This window comes from Buteo buteo, chromosome 4 (assembly GCF_964188355.1).
Source record: "Buteo buteo chromosome 4, bButBut1.hap1.1, whole genome shotgun sequence".
In the NCBI taxonomy this organism is placed as follows: Eukaryota; Metazoa; Chordata; class Aves; order Accipitriformes; family Accipitridae; genus Buteo; species Buteo buteo.
The window spans coordinates 32489925-32510898 of record NC_134174.1 but is presented as its reverse complement, the minus strand read 5'-3'; the positions used below and the strand labels follow the sequence as shown (position 1 = coordinate 32510898).

General features: G+C 39.0%; 1 protein-coding gene across 1 annotated transcript in view; it reads right to left on the bottom strand.

Moving 5' to 3' along the window:
• Positions 1-20974, bottom strand: part of PCDH15 (protocadherin related 15) — a 711887-nt gene that overhangs the window by 132369 nt on the left and 558544 nt on the right. Inside the window, exon 20 of the mRNA XM_075025448.1 lies at positions 12939-13067. Coding sequence (XP_074881549.1) covers positions 12939-13067 — 129 coding nt within the window. The remainder of the gene's footprint in view (positions 1-12938; positions 13068-20974) is intronic.

The following is a 20974-nucleotide window of genomic DNA, read 5'->3' as shown; positions in this document are numbered from 1 at the left end:
AAAGCTGTCAAAGTTGAGGGAAGCACAAGTGATAATCCACATTTCCAAAGACAATCACTCACTCTTCCCCTGCCACAGCCAGATGTCAAGAACAGACAACTGAAGTAAGAACCTACTCATTTCTGTCTTGTTTTCCTGCTAGAAGATTTTTTTGTTGCATCCAGCCCTAACCCAAGTCCTCCTTCCCCTCATCCCTACAGTCATCAAAGGGAAGGAAAGTATCCCTTCAAATGCCTGTAGAGGCAGAGCCAGCTAACAAGTGAGAGAGTGAAGGAGCCCAAGGCCACTCTCAGCCATCACACAAGCACTACTGCAACACCTGAGTTCCCACCCACCATATTAAAAAAGCTGGTTAATATTCAAGAATCACCTCCTCCAAGCTCAGGAGCGATGTATCCCAACAAAGAAGAGGCAAAAACACCAGGAGGCCTGCATGAATGAACAAGGAGCTCTTAGACAAACCCAAACACAAAAAGGAAGCCTACAGAGGGTGGAAGCAAAGACAGGTAGCCTGGGGGGAATATAGAGAAATTGTCCTAGCAGCCAGGGATCAGGTTAGGAAAGCCAAAGCCCTGATAGAATTAAATCTGGCCGGGGACATTAAGGGCAACAAGAAAAGCTTTTATAGGTATGCCGGTGATAAAAGGAATACCAGGGAAAATGTGGGCCCTCTCCAGAAAGAAACAGGAGACCTGGTTACCTGGGACACAGAGAAGGCTGAGGTACTCAATGACATTTTTGCCTCAGTCTTCACCGGCAAGCACACCAGCCACACAGCCCAAGTCGCAGAAGGCAAAGGCAGGGACTGGGAGAATGAAGAACTGCCCACTGTAGGAGAAGATCAGGTTCAAGACCATTTAAGGAACCTGAAGGTGTACTAGTCCATGGGCCCTGATGAGATGCATCTGTGGGTCCTGAGGGAACTGGTGGATGAAGTGGCTAAGCCACTATTCATCATATTTGAGAAGTTGTGGCGGTCCGGGGAAGTTCCTGCTGACTGGAAAAGGGGAAACATAACCCCCATTTTTAAAAAGGGTAAAAAAGGAAGAGCTGGGGAACTACAGGCCAGTCTCACCTCTGTGCCTAGCAAAATCACAGACCAGATCCTCCTGGAAACTGTGCTAAGGCATATTGAAAATAAGGAGGTGATTGGTGACAGCCAACATGGCTGCACTAAGGGCAAATCATGCCTGACAAATTTGCTGGCCTTCTACAATGGGGTTACAGCATGGGTAGATGATGGAAGAGCACCTGATGTCATCTACCTGGACTTGTGCAAGGACTTTTGTGTCAAGCATGTGAAACTGTCCCACATGACATCCTTGTCTCTAAGTTGGAGAGACATGGATTTGACAGATGGACCACTCAGTGGATAAAATGGCTCCATGTTCAGCTGGAGACCAGTGACAAGCGGTGTTCCTCAGGGTTTGGTGCCGGGACCAGTGCTGTTTAACATCTTTGTCAGCAACATGGACAGTGGGATTGAATGCACCCTCAGCAAGTTTTCCAAGGACACCAAGCTGTGCGTGCAGTCGACATGGTGGAGGGAAGGGATGCCATCCAGAGGGACCTTGACAGGCTTGAGAGGCGGGCCCGTGCAAATGTCATGAAGTACAACAAGACCAAGTGCAAGGTTCTCCACATGGGTCAGGGCAATCCCAAGCACAAATACAGGCTGGGCGATGAGTGGATTGAGAGCAGCCCTGCAGAAAAGGACTTGGGGGTATTAGCAGGTGAAAAACTGAGCATGAGCCAGCAATGTGTATTCTCAGGCCACAAAGCCAATCACATTCTGGGCTGCACCAAAAGAAGTGTGGCTAGCAGGTCAAGAGAAGCGATTCTGCCCCTCTGCTCCGCTCTCATAAGACCCCACTTGGAGTACTGCATTCAGCTCTGGGCATGACAGACATGGACCTGCTCATGCAAGTCTAGAGGAGGACCATGAAGATGATCAGGGGCCTGGAGCACTTCCCCTATGAGGACAGGCTGAGAGAGTTGAGGTTGTTCAGCGTGGAGAAGAGAAGGCTCCAGGGAGACCTTAAGGCAGCCTTCCAGTACCTCAAGGGAGCCTACAGGAAAGATGGGGAGGGACTTTTTACAAGGGCGTGTAGTGATGGGACACAGGGTAATGGCTTTAAACTGAAAGGGGGTAGACTTGGATTAGATATTAGGAAGAAATTCTTTATTGTGAGGGTAGTGAGGCACTGGAACAGGTTGCCCAGAGAGGTTGTGGATGCCCCATCCCTGGAAGTGTTCGAGGCCAGGTTGGATGGGGCTTTGAGCAACCTGGTCTAGTGGAAGGTGTCCCTGCCCATGGCAGGGGGGTTGGAACTAGATGATCTTTAAGGTCCCTCCCAACCCAAACCATTCTATGATTCTGTGATTCTATTACCCCCAAGATCTGCCAACACATTCTGGTGTTTGATCACTTGCAATCACATGCAACACGCTTGGTAAATTTGGATAGGAAACTAAGCTGATTTTGCTATTCTGGGTAAAAAAAAAAATTCGGAACCATCCCTCTGCATGCTCAGAGGTTTTCCTTTGTTCTTATTGAAACTGGTTCAAGCAGCCTCACAGGCAAATTTACTACACCAGTGTTACACAACTGAAGAGCTCATAAATTCACTTAAGTCAATGCAGCCTAACCAAAAGGGATTTTGTCAGGATAGAGGAGCCTGCTTTACATAGGTCCAAGGTAATTTATTTTCTTTAAACTAAGAGCATCTGCAGGAGTATAAATTAGACTTAAAAAAAGAAACAAAACAATCCCTTGCTGACTGGCTCCTCTTGGCAATGCTGCAAGAGATGCAGAAAGATGAGATGCACATTTCTACCTCTCCCATCTCACTATGTTTATTCAGAATTAAGAAAAGCATGTTCCCCTGAAGAGACTCTAGTAACTACTGCTGTTATTCTAGTAACTTCTCAGATCTACCTGACTACTGTCTTTTCTGTCTCTCACGGGGCTAACTTATAAAGTACTGCATGATAAAACAAACCTGGAAACCTAGGAACATAAATGAATCATTACTTTATTTCCTGGAAAACACATCCCACATTTACTGGAGATACCATAATCTACAAGGTGATAGCCTTTATCTGTTGTGGTAAGTTTCAATTTGCATTACCAACTATGCTTCAACATTACCAAGAAACCCCCATCAATATAAACCAACAGTGTTCCAGAGTAACAAATTATCTTCCTCCATCTCAAGCAGCTTGAAAGCACAATTCTGGGAGATCTGAATTACCAAAATATCTCTTGAAGGATCATTAACTCTGAAATATAATGACAAGTGCTTAAATGTCAACAATATTAATTATATCATTATCATTCTTTTCAAAAGAAACCTCCTACTAATACCCACAACTCTTGCTAACAGTGGGTAACAGGATTTAAGCAGGTTAATTGAAGATTTATGCTCGGACTGCTGGAGCTGGAAAACAACAAAATAAAGCAGTGTGTTGTTATTCATACTTGTTTATAAAGCAGAGGCAAACATGACAGGTATCCCCTCATTAAAGCTGCAAGCTGAAACACTTCTTAGGGACCACTTTGCCATCAACCCAACTTCCTCCAGATTAAATTTTCCTTCAGGTCATCTTTGGGGACAGAAGTTCCCCATGATCCCTACCCACCCCAACAGAAACTCCTGATCTCCAACAGCCTCTCCAGTATTCCAGCAAACACCACAGCTCGAGGGAGGGATGGAAATTGTGCTGGAGGATACAAAGGATGCCATTGGTGGGAGTTTGGTTATTGTTTTCATGGATGATAACATGATTTTTTTTATTATTATTAAGGGTTTAATGGGGATATTATTATGGGTTTAATTTTTTATTATTATGGGTTTAAAAGATTCCCAAGCCCTTCAATTGTGTCAAATAGCAAATGAAGTGTGGGTGGGAGTGCTAAATTGGATTTTGTACTTGTTTTTCAGAGAGATTACTGTTTGTGCTCATAGGACAAAATTAACATCTCCCAGATGCCGTAAGAAGCCACAGATATTAGAAAAGTTTCTGACATCTTGGTGTTTATTCAAAAGTATTTTACGGTGGGATAATCAGTCATCCATAAAAGTTTGGAATTTTCCTTCTTCCCTAAACTTCAGAAAGGCTTTTCCTCTCTTTCATTTCTTTTTGCCTGCTTCTACACAGTCTTTCATTTCCCTATTTCATTCATTACATGCTCTAAGCAAAGGAAAAGATTAGAAGGTACCAACAATTTTCAAAGATTTGTCAGCTGGACTCAAAATAACATCAAAGGAACTACGGAAATAAGGAAATACTTTTGTCCTCCCAGTATCGTCAGCAGTTTCTCACACACTTTTCTCATTTCATGCAATTAGATTAATAAATCACACTCCTAAACATACATGGCATCGCTGTATGCCCATTACAGATAGTTGCAATACTCCCTTGCAGCCCCAAAACCTGCAAGAGTTCATTTCTGCAGAACTTCCTATAAAACTGACATTTAAATTACATTATTCATATAAAGAAAAAAAAATATTTTACAGACTTGCAGGATTAGAGGACTGCAGGTTTTGTACAAGTTTCAGATAAGAAATTATATAATGCTTTTATTCCGTGTTCATGCTCAACCAAAAGCATACACAAGGCTTTGTGACTTACTTGATTCTACTATATAATTTCTGACGTGTCACAAAACTTAACATTACACTGCAAGAAGAGACAGAGGCTTAGTTACAATGTGTGATAAATCTTAAATGTTCTGAATTATTGGCCTGCACAAAATGACTTGATGAAGAAAGATGACAAAGAATATAAAATAAAATTGGACATTGTAGTATCAGGGAGAAAATTCAGTGCTCTATCACTGGCTGGGGCAGTCCAATTGGGTGTAGTGGGTCTAAAAAAATTGGAAAGGCAAAAATGAAACTCAGAGGCAGCACCCTCAAATTTTGGCTATCTTGAAATTTCAAAGCAACTCCTACTTCTTTAAGAGAACAAAATAATGCCTTACACACACATGCTTTTGAAAAACACCACAGGTTTTGTGTATATCCTCCAGGAACTTTTCAAAAGAAAAAGTATCTTATTGAACTACCAAGTCATAACAGCTAATCATTTTTCTCGTAACTATACTTAGAGTAATTTGTTAGGGTAAAGGTAACACATGGTAAATTTTCAAATACCAACATATTTTAACCATTGTACAAGATAGGAAAAACCTTTGATAATTACTTTCATAGTCAATGCTAATTCCAGTGCAATCTGGAGGGTTAGTTCAGAAACTCATTAAATGTGACTCTAAATAAAACTACACAGTAAGAACAGTTAGACGCTACAAGCAAATATAAATTAAAACAAATTAAAATCAGAGAGCTCATGGCTGCAAAAACATGATTTAATGGCCTGGTGAACCTCCTACAAAAGTTAATCTCATTGTAACACTTAAAAATAGACAAGATTTCTTCAGTCTGGCACGCGACCAAATCCTAAATTTAGAGACTTGCACTGCCTGTTTTTACTTGAAAGATGATTAGAAATTTTGCTTTTATGATGAGTATGTTCTTTGGCAATGATATGATCAAGGAATTCAGTGATTAAACCAATGAATATACATACTAGCAAAAATAAAACTTAAAGCTTTCTAAATCACAGATGAAATGTATTGTTTAAAATCTCCACATTTAGCTGGGCTCCCAAACATTTCTCTAATACGTTAATCCATTTTAAAGTTATTTTTGTCATTTCTCTAGACTGTTGGCTCTCCTCATAAGCCTACCTAATTAGAGAATATTAGAATTAGAATCCGAGCTGGAACGTAACAGCCAACGTTTGGATTTGAAACTACTTATCGCACCAGTCGGACTCTTAAAACGCTCTCGGTTGCATTCTGTTGTCTTCTCTCATTCACAGACGAATACTTAAAGGAAATCAGTTTTCTTAAATCAATTACAGATATGAAGGCCACAAGGTCTGAATATTAGAAAAAAGACACCTGACATGTATCACAAGAAAACTCCCAACTTCTCCTTCTACCAGCCAGTCTTCAAAAAGGAATCACTCATCTAGACAATGGTTCAAATCACAGAACATCTATAATGAGAGACTGCAGTCAAAAGTTAGAAGGCCCAATATAAACCATTCTAATTTGTAAGCTCAGGAAAACCATAATTTCTTATCCCAGTGACAGAAATCTGAACAACCAAATATAAACAAACAGAATCAGCCATCAAAATACTAAATGGGCATGTATTAGAGACATGAAACTACTGATTCAGAAGATTTAGTATGCCATCAGGCTGAAATAGATAAAAGGGCTTAAAAACACACTGGGATGCAAGGTGTCAGGCAGACAAAAACAAGAATTCCTTTCATACAAAAATCCCTGGACTCTCAACAATCAACTGCCGTGACTGTGAAAATGGTTAAAACGCTTCTCTGATAACAAGTATCAAAATTTCCACTGCATTAAAGAACAGATGTTATTATTCTGAAGACAAAGATGTACATTAATGCACAAATATAATATCGGAAACAGGAAAGACAAAAGCACAGCTTTTGAAATTCATTTAGTTTAAAAAGTCACCCCATTTACCACACGTTATGGGTGGCGAGGAGCTTTTTAAACCTATTTGATCTGTGTCTGAAGCTCACATAAGTTCAAGGAACCGCTGTAAAGCAGAGGGAGTGTGGCTGCAGCCATGTGCTGCGAAACACCCTCCAGGAGTTATACAACCCTTTAGGGCACCAGCTGAAAGAAGCTAATTCTACCTAGCACTGCTGGTCTAAGATGGGAAAAAAAGCGCACTAATCTACGACTGCATCTATTTCTTCTCATGCCACAGGTTTGGACTTGAAACTTCTATCTTGTTTTAAGAGGCTGAAGGAATTTGCTTGTTAACAAACAGGTGAAAATTCAACTAGAAGTACATGAGATGATGACATTGACTTCAGCAATGGCTGTCATTTCATTTCTTCTCACCGTCTAAGCAGAGATGCAGCTTTTAATAATTATTGTGACAGAGAATGATAAAATCTGAGAGACTACAAGGAGTAAGAAAGATAAAATTAAGTTAAAATATATAGCGAAAGCTATTCATAGAAGTTAACATTTACTGCATCTCATCCTTCTTGCATATGCCCCCTTCCAGGTCGAAAGAAGATATTCCCCAGGACTTCTCATGTTGAGGAAAACAAGGAGCACACCATTTAGCTTAAATCAAAAGCAAATCCCAGCACCTCTTCTGCACACAACTTTAAAAGCACCATTCAACCAAGCTGACATGAGCCTGCCCTATCATGCACATGCAAAAAATTAAAGGCAGACTCTGTGGATGAAGTGATTCAGAGAAGCTACAATTCTTCCACCCTGATCAGGTACTAGGGGCTGACAAAATTGAGATGGGCTGGGCAAGAAGCAAGAATAAAAGCATTTGCAACAGGACTTGAGCACATTCATGCCCTATTGGAAATACTCTCCCCTCCGCACATCTTGTCTGACATGAAACTATGAAAGTCTTTATGTCACCACATCTCTATGAGGATCTTAAGGGAGACAGTGCTGAAAGCCTTACTAAAGGTCTCTCTAACCTACCACATAGACAACTTTCTTAACAAGTTTGCAAGGAAATGACACCACAAAGGTCTCTCAAAATGACCTTGTGATGATCCAATCACTTATAAGAAATTACTCAGAAGTTACAGAAATGAGCACAAACAGAAGCCCAAGAATAACAGTTTAAGAGCTATTTTGCACTGGAAAGCCGCACCTCATTCCTACACACACAGACACAGTGGCAGTCATACCACTAAATGGTAACAGATATATTAGTGATACAGACACACATATTGCAACCAAACACAAGAGTCTGTGTTTTCTCTGGTTGTGGTCAATCTGCCATGTTATCATTCTCCAATTTTAGATTCTGATAGATTTTTTATGGATTCTGACTTTAAAATCCTAGCTGCTTGTATTGTTTTTACATATATTAGATGAATTTGAAATGCGTTGCTAGGTACTGTATTATGCAGTGAGCAATAGTTAGGAACTCACTCTGGGTATTTGAGATTTACTTCAGAGGCTGCGATTTCACTCCTCCCCAAAGGTTTAATTCCTTTCCCTCATAGACAGTCCTCTCCTTCCAGTAAATCTCCTATTTTTCTGGTCTTGTTCTTTTTCCTCCACCTCTAATTTCCCTACAAGTTGTCTAAAGGTAGAGGGGACCTGAGAATTTCATTGCAGAAGCTGGTATTTTTAATACAGGTAAGGTGTAATCTACAGTGTAGGTTGTGGGAAATCATATCCTGTTCTGTGAGCCTTCATGCAGAAAACATGACAATGGTGATTTAGGTAAAGCAAGATTCCTTTCTAGACTTTTTACAACAAGATCTTGTAACGTAATACCTTATTAGCATTTCAAGTGGTTTTCCTGTATACGGAAACACAGAATCATGTAGTTGTAAGGGATCTCCAGAGGTCATTTAGTCCAACACAACAAGCCTTACCAACAGCTGTGAAATTTAAACTGGGCTTTAAATCATGAGACTTGCAGGGTTTACCACCTTATGAATTTAAATACAAATAGAAGCTTTCTTTTACAAAGAAAGGCCTGTTATGAAATCGGCACCATAATTACATTTCGTTAGCATTCAAAAGTGACAGTTTGCTTCTTTACACAACACAATTAAAATACTTCTATACCAATAAAAGAAAATGTCTAGAATCAGTAGACTAGTACCATATAGGCTGTCTCTTTCTCACTTGTCTTACAGTTTTGCCTTGCTTTGTTCTGTAGTGGACAGATGCTATTGGATATATATACCACAAGTATGAATTCACATTTATTATGTAAATAGAGAAACAAAATACTTCCATTGTATAGCACAAAGTCCTGCAAAGCTCTCTTTTCCAATAGGTAGAACAGCGCCATCCTAAAGAGCAACTTACTTTCTTTAAGCATTTCTTTTCTCATTTATAAAAAGCAGCAGATGACAGAGGTATTACACACACTTTGCAAACATTCATTTCATTATTGGAGCTTACTTAAACTGTCTCCATTTTAGGGGAGATCTAAGCTCCAGTGATACCTGAGCATCTCATTAGGGGTTGGTTTGTCCACTACCATGTAATTCTTTATCCATCTTTTCCTTCTCATTTCCTTTCATGTCACTATCTCCCCTTGATACCAACATGTTCATGTTGGAAATTTCAAACAGTGCTGATCAGTGGCAGAAAAATATGCCCACAATAAACAAATGATGGATGTGTGTGAAAGAATGTGGGCAAATATAAAACACAGATGAATAAAAACTTCAGTCAAGTGATTTGTTTCCTCTCCTGGGCCCCATCAGGTCAACAGCTTCTTATTTAGCCACAGACTGCATTTTTAAAGTCTGTAACAAACTACTTGGGAGAGTCTTTCGCTGAACAAGAATGCAAACCTGTTTGAAGATTTTCCAGTTGATATATGGATCCCCACCTAAATTTCATTCCACTTTTTTACCTCCTATGCACCTGGTATTGATAAATAGTACACTGTACAATGCAAATCATTCAGATGCCCTGTCTTCAGCAGGACCTCAGCTGTTATAGACTGCAATAGAGAATAGGGTGCCTGAATTTCATTTTCAAGTTTCCCATTTGAAGCTTTTTGTTTCCTGTTGGTCCTTTGTAGAGAACTTCATGCAGTAATTCTCCTCCTGTCTTGCTGGGCGATCCCCATGATCAGACATGAAAGAGCAGCAGGGAATCTAATACACCTCCGACTGTCCCAATTTAGACAACACTGTGTAAAATAAAAGGGATTTGAAATACATCCGCTACACTTCCAGCCTTATCCTTTCTAGCTTTTGTGCTTTTAATCTTCAGTATGCTCCTCAAATTCCCACAGGCAGCACTCCTTTGCCAGTACCTTCAGGAACTCCAGCTGGCAGACAAAGAGCCATCAAGAGTGGCAGAGAGGGAGAGCGCTTCAGAGTGTGAAAACTGCCTCCCTGCCCGGAACAAGCCCTCCCCTCCTTGACAGAAAATCTTTCGTTGCCCTTGTTCTATGTCTCCTTGGGAAACAAATTCCCAAACGTTACCTAAGCCCTTATGGGAATCCCTTTTTAAGTCCAACTTTCCCACTCAAAACAAAGCAGAGCACAGAAATCTCTTGTCTGTGGCAAGAGTTATTCATGGGAGTGTTTGACCTAATTGCTTTCTACCCCAAATTGCTTAAAAACTTACCTGTATTAGGGGAGAGGGAACAAAAGGAGGGTATGAATGTGACTCATCACTTGTTTAGAATAGATGAGCAGACAAGAGACATGAAGTTTTGCAGTCTCAGGAGATGAAAGAAAAAGAAAGCCCATGTAGAAAGTCAAGAATAGGAAAAACATTTCAGTAGCTGTTCACATGTTATCTGGGCTATTTCTAACACTTTAATATAGGTGCTAATAAATTTGTTACAGCTTTACCTTTCTACTTATTGACAGCATAGAATATATCCCCAGACTACCAGCATTACTATCAAGTCAACTGGCAATTATTTAAAAAAATTAAAACATAAATAACAATAATAGTAGCCGCTGCTAATAATAAAACCATATAATAACTGATGTTGGTGGATCTTGCATGAGTAAAATAATGGATTTCACTATAAAATACATTCAAATAGTAAGCTGGTTAGAAACAAAACAGATTTGATTGGGAGGCACCTCTGGAGGTTGTTTGATCAATCCTTCAGCATCCAGGTCATTACTTGTGTCTTATTTCCTTAAGCAGGCCATAACTTTATCATCTTCTACTGTGGGTAGTGCTTTCCTCCCCCAGACTGGCACTGGGCTCAGGCAGCTGATGATCCCGATGCCAAACCTTACCAGTAAAAAACAACTGAGGCATCAAAGCAGTTGAGTACCTTTTCCATATCCTTTGTCACTATGTTCCCTGCATCAGTGAGCAGCAGGGCTCATATCTTCTTGGGTCTTAAGATAAAAATCTCTTGCTTATTTCAATAAGCTCACTGGAGACAGAAAATGTTCCAGATGCCCAGATCACTCTGTTCTATACTATCTATTTGCATTTGTGAATATGAAACAGTAGAAACTACATCCAGTGTTTGTGCTAAAAAGAGAAAGCTTTTTCCATCCAGATACTGGGAATTAGGACTGGTGATAAACATGACAATAAATGATATAACCAGTTTCTGTCATTCTACAACTAGGAATAAGCTATCACAAAGCTTCAAAAAATATTTTCATTTCAACACAACTTAGAAATTATATTAATTTATAAGATAGTGAGGCTCTGTTGCAATAACTTGTTTTATTTTATAGTTCCCTCTAAACTAAAAATAGACCCAATCTAGTGTTTGAGAAGATTATTGCACCTTGAGGGCACCCAGCAAAAAACAAAATGGATTTTAAAGGTACGTGGTACTGATTTGAAGTATCACATCTGTACGTTTTAGGATGCAAAATGAAAAATGACCACATAAGATGAACACAATGACAAAACCCAAAGCAATAACTTACTGATTTATGGAAACTGATTTAATTGCAGGGATCCTAATTTCTGTATGTCCAAGACTTCAAAATAGCCTTTGATGTGGCTGATATTTCAGTCTAGCGTAACAAAACTAAGCTTTAGGAAAACTGTAATCTTCATCAATGCTGACAAAAGTTATTTCCCTTGAAGATTGCACCTGAGCTTGGACAGCTTCAGAGCAGTACCCACCTTTAATGATATCAGGTTATACAGCAAGCAGAGCATAGACATATGTAGAACCACTTCAGTATAAGTGCAAATGAAACTGTGCTGAAGAAGCCTACAAAATCTAAAATACAACTTGAATGAAATAAAAGTCCTTGAAAAAGTAACAAAATTGGAAGGAGACACAAACCTATCCTAAAGAACCATTTTTTCAATTTATAAATACCAGAAAACAACTGAAGTCCACTCAAAAAGAACACAAAATTAACAAGAAAGATGATAGACAAGAAACACTGATGGATATCTTACTGAATAATATAAATTTGGAAAGAAACATGGTTAGTATAGTTATACGCTACCCAGTATGGTTCCTATGCTACCCAAAACATCCTATTTCTTCTGAAGGTACTGCTAATACAGTAGGTAAGGAGCTCCCATTTTCTATTGATACGGTTGCTACCAGGAAGAAAGGCAAATTTTCCACCTAAATTCCTGAAAAAAAAGTGCTTCCAAATTAATCTTTTACCTATCAGCTCATACTGCATCCAACCTTTGTGCTAACCCATCACCAAAAAAAATATGAAACATTACATTCAACTACCAGTTGAAAAAAAATAATTCATACTTTCTTCTTTCACGTGATGTTAGGAAAAACTGACTTTGCCAAAAAAAGTGATGTATGCTTCAAGTGACTGAATCTGCATTCGGTAGCCCAGAAGACCCATATATGTTATAAAAATTTACACAGCTTCAAATCACTCAAATTAACAATACCCCAAGCACCATCTATTTTTGTGACAGTTAATCTATTATTTCAGTCATCAGTTTGTTTTTCCCCTTAGTGGCCTTAAAATTTTCTGTATGTGTGACAAATTTTTATACATATATATGTGTGTCACTTGTTCAGTATGTTAGAAAAATACTTTAAAAGAAATCACTTAGAGTATAAAAACATGGTGACAATGTTGTAACACTGTAAATCTGTTATAAGCAAGTTTTTTACAGTGGTATGTCTTCAAAAACAGTTTTTTTAATGTGCTATTTTTAAATTAAAAAGCCTTTTCAGCTATTAAGCATAGAGAAGAAGGAAATCAATTCTTTGATGACTTTGTTGACATAAATATATCTGACAATAGACAGTTTGCATTTAAACCTAAGACATTTTGATGCGAGTTTGTCTAAGGTACAATTATTTTGTGCTCTTTCCTAATAGCCTGGATAATTTGGGTAATAAAATAAACAATTTAACTCTGCACAGTTAACAACTTACCCTTACTTGACCAACAAAAGCATTGGCTTCCTCTTCCTGTACAGACAGGTTTTTAGGTAGAAACATATCAAAAACTGGTCCGTTGTCATTTACATCCGTCACCACTATATTAACAGTAGCAGTTGAGGTCTACAGAGAAAGATGACATTATCAACAAATTATCTTTATTTTACAATTTCACAGATGACAGCTGATCAGCAACCTTACTGCTATATATTAGACCCATCCAGTACAGAATCAGAAGTAAACAGATTATCAATTTTTTTTTACGTGTTTTTGTGAAACAGGGAGCATTATTCATTTGAAGAGTTTATTTTTACCTTTCTTTTCTTATAAGACAAAACAGGCTCGAGACTGAATAATATATTAGAGATGCACAAAGGACATCAGATCAGTTTTTTCTTATATGGTATTTTAAGGATCTTCCATTCTGAGTGGGGAAAAAAGCTAGAAATGTCAAAATTTGCCAGAACTATAAATTTGGAAAGAAATTACTGATTTTACTGATCAAAATATGCTACTGTGATGATTAGCTTAAGTAATTAGTCAGCCTCTTAGCTGACACAATCATGCTACCACAGCTCCATAGTGATCTCAGCTGGCCTTAGCTCAGAGATGCCTGTATCATCCTTCACCCACATCATGCTGACGTGCTATTAAGCATTAGCACATCAACTTTAACATAGAGAGGTGCCTAGTGGGAACTGCATAATTAACTATATTTAACACACATCAATTTTCTACAAAATATGTCTGTGCTTCCTACTGAAATTTTCTATCCAAATCGAAGCAACTGGAGAGTGAAATACTTTGTTTGCGGATCTTCACAGCTTAAGTCAGATCCCTTTTCACTAGTCCTATATACTGAGTGTTTCAGACACAAAGCATCACATTATTGTATTTAATACATTATTGTAGTTAATGCATTATTGTATTTTAAATCAATTCAACAAATGCTAACACCTTTGTTTTCAGAGATACCTTTATTCCATAAATTCAAATCCAGCACAGCAGCGAGTACCACTGAGAACTGTAGCTTCAGGTTTGTTACAGTTTAAGATCATATTAGAAACATCAGCTAACACTAGTTACTTCATGCAGTTAGTTATTTCAGGATATGCCTAAGCATTGGCATCTCTTCTCTGTTTCTCAAGTTTAACAGTTTCACACTGAGGTGAAATACCTCAGTTTGAGCCTCATGAATTTAAACATTGTGGCAAGAGCAACACAAACATGCCTTTGTTTTATACCCTATAAATATAACTACAGAAGAGCTTAGGCTAATAACGCAAGTTCCTGTGGTCTGTGACACGGGTTGCAAAGAGAAGGAATGAACCGTACTCTTCATCCACCAGAGAAAAGAGAAGCCCTACTAGGCAAAAACCATGGTAAGGGAAGATTGAAATTATACACGAGGAAAGCCTTTCATCGCAAGAACAGAGAAGCACAGGCACAGACATTGCAGGGAGGCTATAGCATCTTCCCCAGGAGCAAGACGCACTACTATCTGGCATGACCAATAGCAGCGTAAACTGATGCTGATGCTGTGGTGGAGCAGTGGATGGGCAGGCTAACCTGGTATTATAACATGGTGTCATTAGTCTATCAATGCTTCCTTCGGTTTTTCATTCAGTTCATATGAAAAGAAAATAAAATTATCTTATTCTATAAATACAGCCTGTTAGACAAGTACACTAAGGGAGATAGATGCTAGAAAGAAAAACATGTGAAGTTTAACGCTGATGCCTTATTGCTGCAGATTGCTAACGCTGGCTGTCCAGACTCTGTTTTGTACTGTTCCCCCAGTGACAGTAATATTTGTAACGATGCCTATGCTGCAGCCACTGCTACTGTGAAGTGCAGAGTAAAAATCAAACACAGTGTATTAAATCAGCTTTCCTGTGCAGTATCTAGATGCCTTCTGATACTGAACTACTTTGCATCAAGCTGCATTGGGGGAAATCTCTATGACATTACAGTCACAGCAATTACACAGTGCAGATGTAGCCCCTGAAAAAGTCCCTTGCTTTAGGCACAAGACTAACCAACCTGTTAGAATGTGGCACCTCACAGGTTTCATAAAGAAACCTGTAACCACCCTCCCTTAAAAACCAAAAAAAGTCTGAATATAAACCCGGGTCTTTGTGAGCCTTTTCTGAACCATCTTCTGGTGCAGTATCTCCCATGAAACAAACCTCAAGCAGTTTTACATCCTCATAGGTACCCACAGTAACTGTCCACAACAAATGCAGAATACCGTCTAATTTTTATTAAGGGGCAAGCTCCTGTCTGCCACACGGGAAAAGCACTTGCAAAGGACAACTAATATACTCACTATCTTAATAGCATTTGGTCATGCTTTCATTGCTGCCTCACCAGTTCAATCTGATAACTTACTCTCTGCAGGGGAGATCCTGTAACAGGTCAATCTCCTTCACCTTCCAAATCCTCAGACTTGGCAGGTGGCCCAGTCACCAGCATTGGAGTCAGCTGCCTCTTTTCACAGCTTTAAATGCAGCTGGTCCATTTGCACAGTGTCCCACGTATTCACTGAGGTGCTACCTGTGCTAGCAGGCTTCCTTAGCAATCCCTCTTGATAGCAGCACAGCAAAGAGCAGATCCCAAACACACACAAGTAGCAGAAATAATATCCATGCACAACAGACCTTTTTCAGAGTGAGAGTTTTTCTACAGTTTTTGTACGGAGGCAAATGCAGAAAACAGATCTGTTCAACAATAAGCGCCATACAATTACTACTTAATACTTAAAAAGTAATGAACACAGAATATTTTGAAACAAACAAGAAGATGCTTTCAGGCTGGCTTCTTATATTTGCTTATGCTCAGTTATTTGCTAATTGTTTCTGAAACTGCCATTTCTGCATTCAATTTATGTAAAGAAAATGTACTTTACAATTTATGCATCATTGTCAACACAAAACACACTCCGGAATGTTTGCTCTGATGATGTGCTCTGAATGTAATTCCATCTTCCGAAGCTAACTTGATTCCACAGAATGCCCGGTAATAAAAACTCTTAGATTTAATAAACTGAGAGAAATATAGCATAAAAAACATTGGCTTAAGACAATGAGTAGTTCTTATTTTGAAAATATTTCTCTTCCATTCAAAATAATTTTAATGGGATGTGTCTGATAATCTGGGGCTGTTTACTTCTGATGATGCTGAATCAACCCACAGCAGCTCTCAGAACAGCCACCAAAACATACCTTTGCATCTGATAACTTCTGAAGCAAGTGCTGGAAGTAAAATTACTGCTGTGAGTTACTTACAGGTCTAACTTTTGTACGTAAGTGCATGTTAACGGCCGGGCTCACGTACTTACTTTAGATAAAGACAGCAACACGTTACGAGGAACTCTTATGAGCACTTCTAAATGACAGTGTTTTTCTAAACGCAAGCAGCTCTCTGCTCTGGAAACATGCTATTAACAACATGACCCTGCAGCAATACTTTTACATCTTGAACAAAAAAGGGAACTTTTCTTCTTTTCAAGCCTTCTTGAAACCCAGTCATTATAATATTATTAGAAATACAGAGTTTACTGAAATACTGGATTAAGTCTAGAAGGGGTCATTTGAAGTATCAAAGCAGCCTCAGGTTTCACCTGAGACAGTGGAGGCAGCAGTAAAGGCTGAGCTCTGCTTAATATAACCTGGATTTTAAGATGAATTTTAAGATGCTTTTCAACATCTTTATCGATAATGTAGAGAAGGTAATGAAGTACACTCTCAAGTTTCCAGGAGACACCAAACTAGAGGTAACAGTCAGTACGCTGGAAGGCAGAGCTGCCATTCAGAAGGACCTGGGCCAGCTGAGAAATGGGTCAACAGGAAGCCTATGAAATTCAGCAAGGACAAATGCCCAATCCTGCCCCTGGGAAGGACAAGCCCCTTGCAGGGACCTGGGCCAGGGCCTGCCTAGCTGGGAACAGCTCTGCAGCCAAGGCCTGTGAGTGTCAGCAAACAGGGAGTGGAGCAGGAGCAGCCGCATGCCCTGGCAGCAACACGGGCCAGCAGCTCATGGGCTGTATGGACAGGGGACCAGCCTGGAGATCCAAGGAACTGATTATCCCCTCTGCTCAGCACTCGGAAGACCACACCTAGATACTTAGATAGTGTCAGGAGAGAAAACTTGTGTAAACTGAAACAAGAGAGGTTCAGACTGGCCGTAAGGAATAGCTTCTCCCCACGAGGACAAAAATGAGAGCATCTCAGCATGACGAAGCAAAAGAGTTTTCTATAGACTGTGCTTACATTATAGACAGGTACTGGGAACCTGCTCTCAGCACTCCCTGGATAAGAACATCTTTACGTTTATCTTTTTGATGCCTTTGTATCATTTAATAGGGGTTACCTGAAAAATGCAACAAAGCAACTACCAGCCTGACTTGTGTATGTGAATGGTGAAAGTTTTCTTGAGTTATTCTATACGTTATTCTGTAACATAGGGTAGGACTTGTCACCGGTGCTGAGGGATTCCAGGACAGACTAACCCCCCAGACTAACAAGAATTGGAAACATTGCAGAGTTTTTACTTGGTCTAGTTTTGCAAGAAAAAAAGAAAGTTTGTGGGGATTTTATAAGAAGGGGGAGAGAGAGGTGGAGAAGAGACGTTTGGAATTGTTTCCTGACTCTTCTGTTATTTGAGAATTTTCAGTATTTTTCAAACTGATGGCAATAATTCTATTCATCTTAAGCATCCTACCTTACCCGCCAGCCAACACAGCCACACAGAATAGTGTTCCAGTTGTTACTGAGTTTCAAGTCATACTTAAACTTTCACTTATGAATTAAAAAAAGCAATATTTTGGCAAAGGAGTAATATTTTATTGGGATGCCAAACAGGAAAATTATTTTATAAAATTACATTTTCTGTTCTTCCTAAACTTCCAAGGGTACTAAAGTAAGATCCTGTAATAAGACCAACATTTCAAATAATCCTCATTTTTTTATTAGTCACAATTTAGCAAACTATCAAAAGCAGATGAATTCAGTGGCAGGAACACCAAGACGAGCATTCAGAACAAACTGTGTTACTAGCAATGCCTCTGTGTTCTCTTCCTTTAAATCAGGAACAACAAACACTGAAACTGAAAAAGAATATGGGAATACTCAAAAATCTTGCTATTTCATCTGAATACAGGAAACATTTGTTATCCCACTGATGGAGCAATGCCAACCTTTTACATGAAATGGTAGCCAGTTGGCTACCATTATTTCTTTGAGATGCACAGAGCAGCAGTTCTGCCATTAATGTCAGAAACTGCTATAATCAAAGATTATTTAATAAAATCAACATTTTTTTTATCCCCATTAGATGGCTCCAAAGATTTGCTTAAGCTCTCTGCAAGCCAAAGCTTAAGACTGACGTGCTATTCTGAAATAGCCTTTATTAGACAACTAGAATAAATTACAGTGGCTTTTTCAGAACTGCAGCATGGAGCAAGCAGTATTGGTAACATCATGATCATCTGTCCTGTGGATAATGTAAAACGTCACCAGCAACACTAAAATCACATTGACTAAATAGTCATTGCCTAGAAGTTACGTCCAGGGCTAGCCATAACCTCTTTTCAGTATGTCACTGGAACAGAAAATAAGAAAGCAAGTAGACTGTGGGTCATACCCTTTCTTACAGCAGCCAAGTAACTATCTGGCACACTAGTCAACAGGCGAGAAGGACCACAGGTAGTGAATGCATGCTTTGGGGATAAAAAGTGCACTGCAGAGAGGATCAAAGTAAACACACTGAGAAAGGATCACTATATTTCATATGAAGCTCAGTTTCTTGTACCATTAGAGAAGCCTACCATTTCTTATTACCATTTTCAACTGCAGTTAGTAGTTGCTGCCTGAGATTGCTCCCACAGTCACGTAATCCCCACTTCATTTTCTTTGTCACTAGCTTAAATTCTTCCACCAAGGAAACCTCCAGCACACAGACAGAGAGGTGGTGATGCTTTTAACTTTGTCACAACTCATCACATCAAAATTTTTAAGTCAGTAATGAAGAACACAAAGAGCTATAAGAGTAATTCTTGTCTTGGACTATCAAAGCAGCAAAAATTATATTTAAAGACAAGTTCAGACTGGGTGCCCATTTACTTCTGCAAAGCCAGCTTTCTTGTTTTGTTAGTGGGGAAAAAAAAGATAGCTGCATTGGACATCTCATATCCTCAAGGTTCAAAAAAAGATTTAATTTCTCTTTATTTACTGGTTCTCATACTTCAAGTGCTGTAACATATATCTGGAACCTATGTCCCAGCTCCCTACAAAATTACTGTCCTCTTTGGTGCTAGTCTTGTACCACTGCAAGGTGACCTACATATAGCAGAGTAAAATTACATCAATGCTTAGAATTATCATCAGCATGAAGCATATTTTTCCTTGCAAAACTTGGGGAAAATGAATAGAGAGAAAGATGATGATTGAAGAAAATCAGTTGCAGCTAGAATCTTTTAATTTCCTCACTTGATTGTATACATGCTATTTTGTTCATTACATACTTCAGAATGAAAGCAAATAGTTTCATAAATATCTTAAGGAATTATGAAAAGTTGCAGTGTTTTGCAGAGCATCCTAAAAGAGACAGTAAAACAGCACTCGCTCATGAAACAGAGCTGCTGTTTTGCTAAAGCTCTTGGTATATGTTTAATTACCGCTAAAAGTCTTTAAACAAACTGGAGTGGTTCCCCAAAGTAGTGAGACACACATCTAATTCACAACTGGTTTTGTATATCAACTGAAGGGGTACTCCTCATGCAAATACCAAGGTAATACAGTAAGGGTAAGAAACTGCCTTGGCTGTTTCAAAACTAGGCATTTCTACAAAAGATTTGTCAAATATGGTTTGGAAAGGAGTGTTGAAGCTATTACTGGAAATTCACGCAGGGAAAAAAGCAGTAGAGCCTCATATCAGGCATTTCCTATTTATTACTGAAGCAAACTGTGTTTACTTCTCTTTTATAATAAACATAAGTCAAACAAAAGATCAACAGCTGCAATTTATAGCTTTCTTAGGGCCACTAAAATAGTTCTTACATATATAATTCTTCCCTAAGCAATAAATGTAACATTTACATCGCCTCCACAAGTATCTTTTGTCCTAAGTATGCCAGGCCCTGATAAATATTATGGATGATAAATTTGAAGGAAATTTCACTTATGACTTCCTTTATTTGTACCCTGCCATTTAAATTGAAGTTGGGAATTGATGAGAGCATTCTGTGCCTTGGAGAGGAAACACTCCTAGCTCTGATGTCAAGCAAGTTTATTAATTTAGACAAACTCCAAGACAAACGCTATCATCTCTAGATATAACCAGTTTGCAAATAATAAGATCTGAGGCAAAGCCCAAGGTCTTATTTGGTCAAAAAAGAAACTGTAAATAATGCTTCTGATCTACATATCAGGACTTATCTATATTCAATTCAAGAAAACTACACTTAAATTACGATATCCAAAACAATAGCTATTCTTTACCAAACAGGGGAAACAGCTGCTCAGATCTTAAGATATTGGCAGTGATAAGGACCAGGATAAAATATACATAAACTATATAACAGGCAAATTGCCATGCTGTCCAAGTTCAGTGCTCCAGGAGAAAGACAGCCTGAAGAGCGGTGTTGTGAATGGGAATCTAATATTGATTGGTAGTGGGGGATGACAATGAAGTGCCAAAGTCAGAAAAAGTGATGGGTAAATATGCACAACGGGTTATGGCCTTGTTCACTAACCTTTTTGAATGCACAGAAGCTGCATAACCACAACAAACAACGTCCACTGGGCCATGGGGAAGGGGAAGCATGTTATTATTTTCCGTTCTGTTCCTATCAGCAAGGCTGCAAGCCTCAGGTATTTTCAGACCTTGCTTCCTTCCAGTGTAGGGCATGAGAACTTTAAAAGCGATATCTACTGACCCTCTACACCTCTCCAAGTTAAAAAGAAGAAATGGCCAGCTGGACTGCAAAGAAATTTAGGAGAGAGAAGAGACTGAGGCTGAAGGGAAAGACA